Genomic DNA, 6,000 nt, shown 5'->3' on the forward strand with positions numbered 1-6,000 from the left:
AGCTATCTAGGTAGAGGTCAATACGCCTTTATGGACCATTAAACTGCATCTGAAGTACATTTTCTTGTTTCTAATTAGTTAATGTTGATCTAGATGCTGGTGTAAACTTCTAGACCATATCAGGTGGGAACAACTTTTCTTTTCTAGGTTCTAGGTATTTGGTCTTGCAGCAAAATCCAATGTACTTAAAGTTTATCAGGCAATGAAAATTCCATGATTCAAAATATTCTACCGCTCAGAATCAAACCTAAATTATTTTATTTTGTTTTTAATTTCTTGAGATTGCAATTTACAGATTTGACTGAATAACTTGAACTCGATCAACTAAATGTTTTGCTACAAAACTATCTATGAACAGAGAAGTTTGTTGGCATCCATCTGTATACCCATATTGGGTTTTATAGCCGTTGCCATGTTAGGAGCTTGAGATCTCTTACAGTTTATTACAGCTATGACTATAGCAGGAATCAGAAATCCTTAAAGCACCTCATGTGCATCATATAATGCAATTGAGGTGCATTAAGCAAGTCTTCTATCTTGCAAATAGTCATCAAGCCTTTCAGACAGTTTTTTCTTTTGCCTATTAACGGTTCTGATTCTCAGTGGCTGGCCAATGTTTGCCAGAAAAAGGGACAGAAGCAGATGAAAAAAGTATATTATTCTGAGAAGTATGAGGAGAAGCTCTCAAAGCAGCAGGATCTGTAATGGGTTCTCCCCATTTCCTTTGATCAGAATTAGGCACTATGTTATTTCCTCCATTGCTTGCTCCTCCTTTAGTTTGTGTGCCCTGACTGATAATGGAGGCTATTGCATTCACAAGGGCGTTTGTAAAATTGGGATCTGAAGTAATAGCGGCAGTTGCAGCACTGACAGAATCTGCCAGAGAATGTTGAGTTGATGAAGTGGTAGAACAAGTGTTGCTTGTGGTGACAGTGCTTCTTGCAGAAGTGTCAGACATTACATTCTGAATCAATGACTGGCAGGAATATCTTGAGAGAACTCCTTGAATGGCTCTTGCAGCAGGATTGTTGAGAGATGAGTCAAGAGGATTTTGGAACCTCTGGTTTGCAAGATCATAGTTTGTTGTGGTTGTAGTGGAAATGGAAGAATTGGGTCTGGCATAAGGAGGAGGAGGAGGAGGTTGGCCATAGTAGAGATGGGTGCTGCTCCAGGGATTGGAACTAGAGCCCACCGGTAAGGAATGTTCAGAGCGAAGTATTGTGTTATTTAGATGAGGATTGGAAAGCATGTTTGATCCAGCAGATGGGTATCGGAATGGAAGAGGGAAGGTTGAAGCCAAAGATGTGGAGGATGATCCAGCTGCTATTGAATTACGTAGGTTTAACTGTGAAGTGGGGTTTTTTGTGAGATCTAATGTTATTGTGGGAAAGGAAGATGAGGTACTAATGGTGGGATTGGAAGCAAAGCATTGGTCTAACCTAGAAATATAGGGATTGTTGGAGTTCATGGCTTCCATGCTTGAGGTTGAACCAGAGAGAAGCATGCATGCTGCTGCTGATGTGGTTGATGCCATGGCAGTGGCAGCCATTGGAAGTGGATGGTTGTGACTGCCCTCATATGTTGTGATTAGTATAGCCATCTCATCTGGACATCTTTGTACCTGCACCATGGTTTTAAGTGAAGCTCAGTAATCTCCATGATTTAAAAACAATATTTTGTATTACATAAAGAGACTGTAGTTGAAATTTAGTTGAAGAAATAAGGATAGAGCTTAAATGGTCTGTTTTTAAGTTCTAGGGTAGAAAGGTACCTGCTTTCTAACTGGGCATCCGGGGGCCACAGTGCAGCGATAGTATGCTCGTGGGCAGGGATTGCCCTTGGCTATCTTTTGCCCATACTTTCTCCATTGACACCCATCGTTCATCTGCAAAATTAGTGAAAAAATTTACTCTCCCTTGATAGCAAAAGTAGTTATTAGCTACAGTACAAAAACTTTATAAAACCATGAAGATAACCTAAAAAAGTCTAGTGTCATAAAAAGACACTATGCGAAAATTAGACTAATTTATATTTCATCTATGTATACAAATAATAAAAGTTGTTTTAAGGATAATCCTACAATCCAATCTATTGTTCTCTTCTTTCTATGAAAGAAAATGTGAATTGAAAAACATGTACAGTGGTTGGTCAAATTAATTAGAATAAAAAATTTTAGATTAAATTATCTATATTTTTCGATCTACATTTTTTGATGATGGATCACTGAATGTGATCTTAAAGGTTAATCATAAGCATACACAATTTAATTTATAAACTTACTCTAATTAAATATACACAAATAAAATCAAAAGCAAAGATACAACAACTATTATATTTTTCTCGAAGAAAAATTATCTTTTCTAATGAATAAAAAGCCATCTTCACATTTCATCAATATGCAATTGCTTTCAGCATCAATTTAAATTATAAGAAATTATTTGATGAAGCCAAGCGATAAGAATTTTGTTGTTTCATATAGTGAGTAGTTTAGTTAGTATGGATGAATTTGCAGCTTGATGGAGTGGGTAGTTTAGTTAGTATGGATTTTACCTCAATTAGGTAATCGATGAGGTCAAATTATATACTTTATCGTGCTATAGAATGCATGAAACTTCCCTAGATCAGCTAAAAGTGATTAGGCTGGAACTTCCTAGATCAGCTAAAAGTGATTAGGCTGTTCAAATGTGTTATGTGGAATCCACGAACTTCAAGTTATCAGATTCTTTTTGGATTTTCTTTTGAATAAAGTCAGGTTGCAGTTAAAAAGTTAAAAGCTTTACATGTCAGTATAAAGTATATCATATTATCATCTACACGAGATACATACAAATTTCATTCAATAAAGTTATTCTGATAAGTACTGGGGTTGGCATGGGAATGTATTATACAAAGCTTTATTCTGAAAATATATTGCTGTTCTTTCTACTATTGTGGCTAATTTTAGGTTGGAATAACAATAGAAGCTTCATCTGGCAAAGGGGTGGCTCAGTTCAGAATGCTCCAAGAGATACATATCAGAATGCTCCAAGAGATACATATTAGGATATAAGCAAGTGAATCTATTAGTTAAGATTCAATTTTGGATTATCTATTTATTATTTATTGTTAGAATGTTCTATTACTGAATTATTAATTTCAGACTATCCATTTGTTGTTGGAATGTTCTACCACTGAACAACTGATTTTTTTTGGATCATCATTGATTGAAATATGACTTACATGGTCGAACATGAACAAACTTATAGAACACAAACACAAATTGAAAGAGAAGCATGAAGGAAAATTGGCTCTTACTGTTGGTGCTTCGCATCTGGCACGTACAGAGACCCTGGCTTTCCTTATAGGAGGTGCAGGTTCTGAATTTTCTCCTGCCTCATGTGATGTTTTGATTGCTTTATTTGACTGCCAAAACCCTTGTTGCCGATGATCCATTCCTTCCTCCTTTACTCTACAAATGCTTTCAGGGCTACGATTTGCCTGGTGTTGCTGGCCCAGTACTGCAATGTCAAGAGACTCTGACTTCATCAAACCACCTTCTGATTTGGTAGGGCTACTTGGTGGAGACAAGTTTCCTTCATTAGTTTCTCCGCTGGTGTCTTCATCCTTGAAATCTAAAGAAAGACTGAAGCCTTTGAGATGTCCTTGTGACCTTTTTGTATGTTCCGCACCTTCTTTCCCACTTTCTCCTCTCGTTTCTTCATCAGTGGCTTTATTTGAGGGGGGATTTGTCCCAAGAGACAGATGAACTAGCTCTGATTCCTCTTCCCACTTTTCCACCTCCTGAAACACAACATATTAGTAAAGTTGTTTCTGGATTCAATTGTGTGAGATTTGTTTATCTCAAATTTTGAGATAACAATCCGCAATCCATCATCAGAATATAAAATATAAAAGAGAGCTGTTTTTTTCTCAAATAGAATTCTGTTTATTATTGGATGAATTCTGTTTATTATTGGATTCCACGACTGCTCACCTTTGAAGTCTCTACTGGCTGTGCACTGTTTTCTTCTTGTTGTTCTTGCTGCATGACTCTGAAGAGATGCATCTGGAGATTCTGATAATTGTTCATCAGCTGAGACAAAGCCACTTTCAACCTCTTGTTTTCCTCTTTTATCCGGTCCACTTCTCCATGTAAAGTCTCAAGCTGTTCAAACACCAAGAAAGAATTAATTTATGAGACCCATATTACGTAATGAAAACTGACTGGCATGAATTAAAAAACTAAAAGAGCCATGAAAGATCGATGCTTACTTGACTTCCTACAATAAGATCCCGTGGTGGGCTACAATCAACTGTAGCTAATGATCGGTCGCTCTGAACATTCCCATTCAATTCGATTTGGATCTGCACACCCACATGATATTTTACTCAATAACAATCCATTGAACGTATTTATGTTGCACTGTCAGTCAGGAAAGCTATTTCCAGTCTATCTGAACAAACATAGATGTACCATTCCAATCCATTGAAAGTGATTTCCGCAGAACTCGATTCTGATTGAAACGAAAAAGTTATTAAAAAAACACCCAAATTTTCAGCCAAATCCTGCAATCGATTAAGGATAAGATCTTCGAATGGGCTCATTTCGAATAAAACCAGTCTCTCAAATACAATCAAGGACATTCTAAGGTCATAATGTTTATACATATTGTCTTAAGAAAATCTTGTCTTCCAACTGACCTAACAGTAATCAACAAACTTGTTTTACTACCATAGAAAGGAAACAAAACCGAACAAGAATCAGGCGGAATATGAACCATTCCTAAATCTTCCCATAATTTTTCTCCTCCCAATTCATCTTTCCCTTACATATACCTCAAACTTTTCACGAACACCTTTTTGTCAATTATAATTTATAATTGACCACGATAATTTGATTAAGCAGATTTCAGACAAAAGACATAATCTAGCATACTTCTCAAGAGGATTATGAATACCCAATATACTCAAGACAAGAGTTTTAAACATACCTTGGATCTTTCACCATTTTCAGAATCACTGAAAGATACAGAAGCCCTTGCAGAAGATTTCTTATCACTATGAATCTCATCACTATCCTCCATAGCTTCTCCCTCCTCTTCCTCACCATTGATATTCACTACATCCACAGAATTCACTGAATTTTTCTCCCCCTTCTCCTTGACCTCAGATTCTCCATTCTCTAGTTCTTCCAATCTAACAGAAAGATCAATCTCCATAACTCTATCCAACCGACCTTCCATAGTCCTCCTCTTTCTGGAATTAATACTATTATTATCATTATCCTTATTCACGGGGCCTTGAGGGAGAGATCTCTTCATTTGGTTACCCTCGTGACTGACATCCAATCCTTCATCCATCCTAAGAATTGAAGAAAAAAGTTTATTTCATACCCTTCTCTTCAAAATGAGAGTGCACCAGAAAAAAACCAGGGAAAAACATAATCTTGAATGGCATGGAAATGGTTTTTGTAGATGAATTCAACGGTTGACAAGCATTTGGCATCTTTGTTGGAGAGACGACTTGTACAACAGCAACGCCGCCGGATGCACCGTTGCCTCTTGAAATTCATATTAAAAATGAGTTTCAACTTCTAAGAGTTTTGTACAATTTCCCTTCAAAATGTCCACTTGCAACCAAATCGGGAAATTCGGAAGTACACGTCAAACTTATGAGCGACTACGTTTTCTGACCACTCCTTCAAACCCTAAATTTAGTTGGCGACTATTGCCGTCATAGAAATTTTTGAGACACGTCTCGTTTTCCAATGTTTTGCCTTTCAAAATGCACACAGATTTACAAATTTTGCACGTCAAAGTTTCATCAATTTAGCCCTTTGTGAAAGCAGACGGTTTTACAAATTCTAGTACATAGGGAGAAAGAAAGAAAGGAAAAAACATTCTTTTATAGTTCACGATGTTAGGTAATTTGTGTATAGGTCTACAGAAGGTTTATAGTAATATGGGATTATCTCGTATTCTTTGTGGGAGGCATCTAACAGTGCTACAAACAAGGCATACA

The 6,000-nt window shown here is 36.8% G+C and overlaps 1 protein-coding gene across 1 annotated transcript; it reads right to left on the bottom strand.

Annotated features, from left to right (window-relative positions):
* Window positions 1-361: 361 nt before the first annotated feature.
* LOC131036838 (WRKY transcription factor 72A) lies at window positions 362-3,733 on the bottom strand. The gene is made up of 3 exons (XM_057968833.2): window positions 3,295-3,733; window positions 1,772-1,885; window positions 362-1,621 (listed from the first exon to the last, which is right to left on the bottom strand). The coding sequence occupies exons 1-3, from the start codon at window positions 3,523-3,525 to the stop codon at window positions 584-586; spliced, it is 1,383 nt and encodes a 460-aa protein (XP_057824816.1). The 5' UTR covers window positions 3,526-3,733; the 3' UTR covers window positions 362-583.
* Window positions 3,734-6,000: the final 2,267 nt, after the last annotated feature.

Source organism: Cryptomeria japonica, chromosome 3 (genome assembly GCF_030272615.1).
Source record: "Cryptomeria japonica chromosome 3, Sugi_1.0, whole genome shotgun sequence".
In the NCBI taxonomy this organism is placed as follows: domain Eukaryota; kingdom Viridiplantae; phylum Streptophyta; class Pinopsida; order Cupressales; family Cupressaceae; genus Cryptomeria; species Cryptomeria japonica.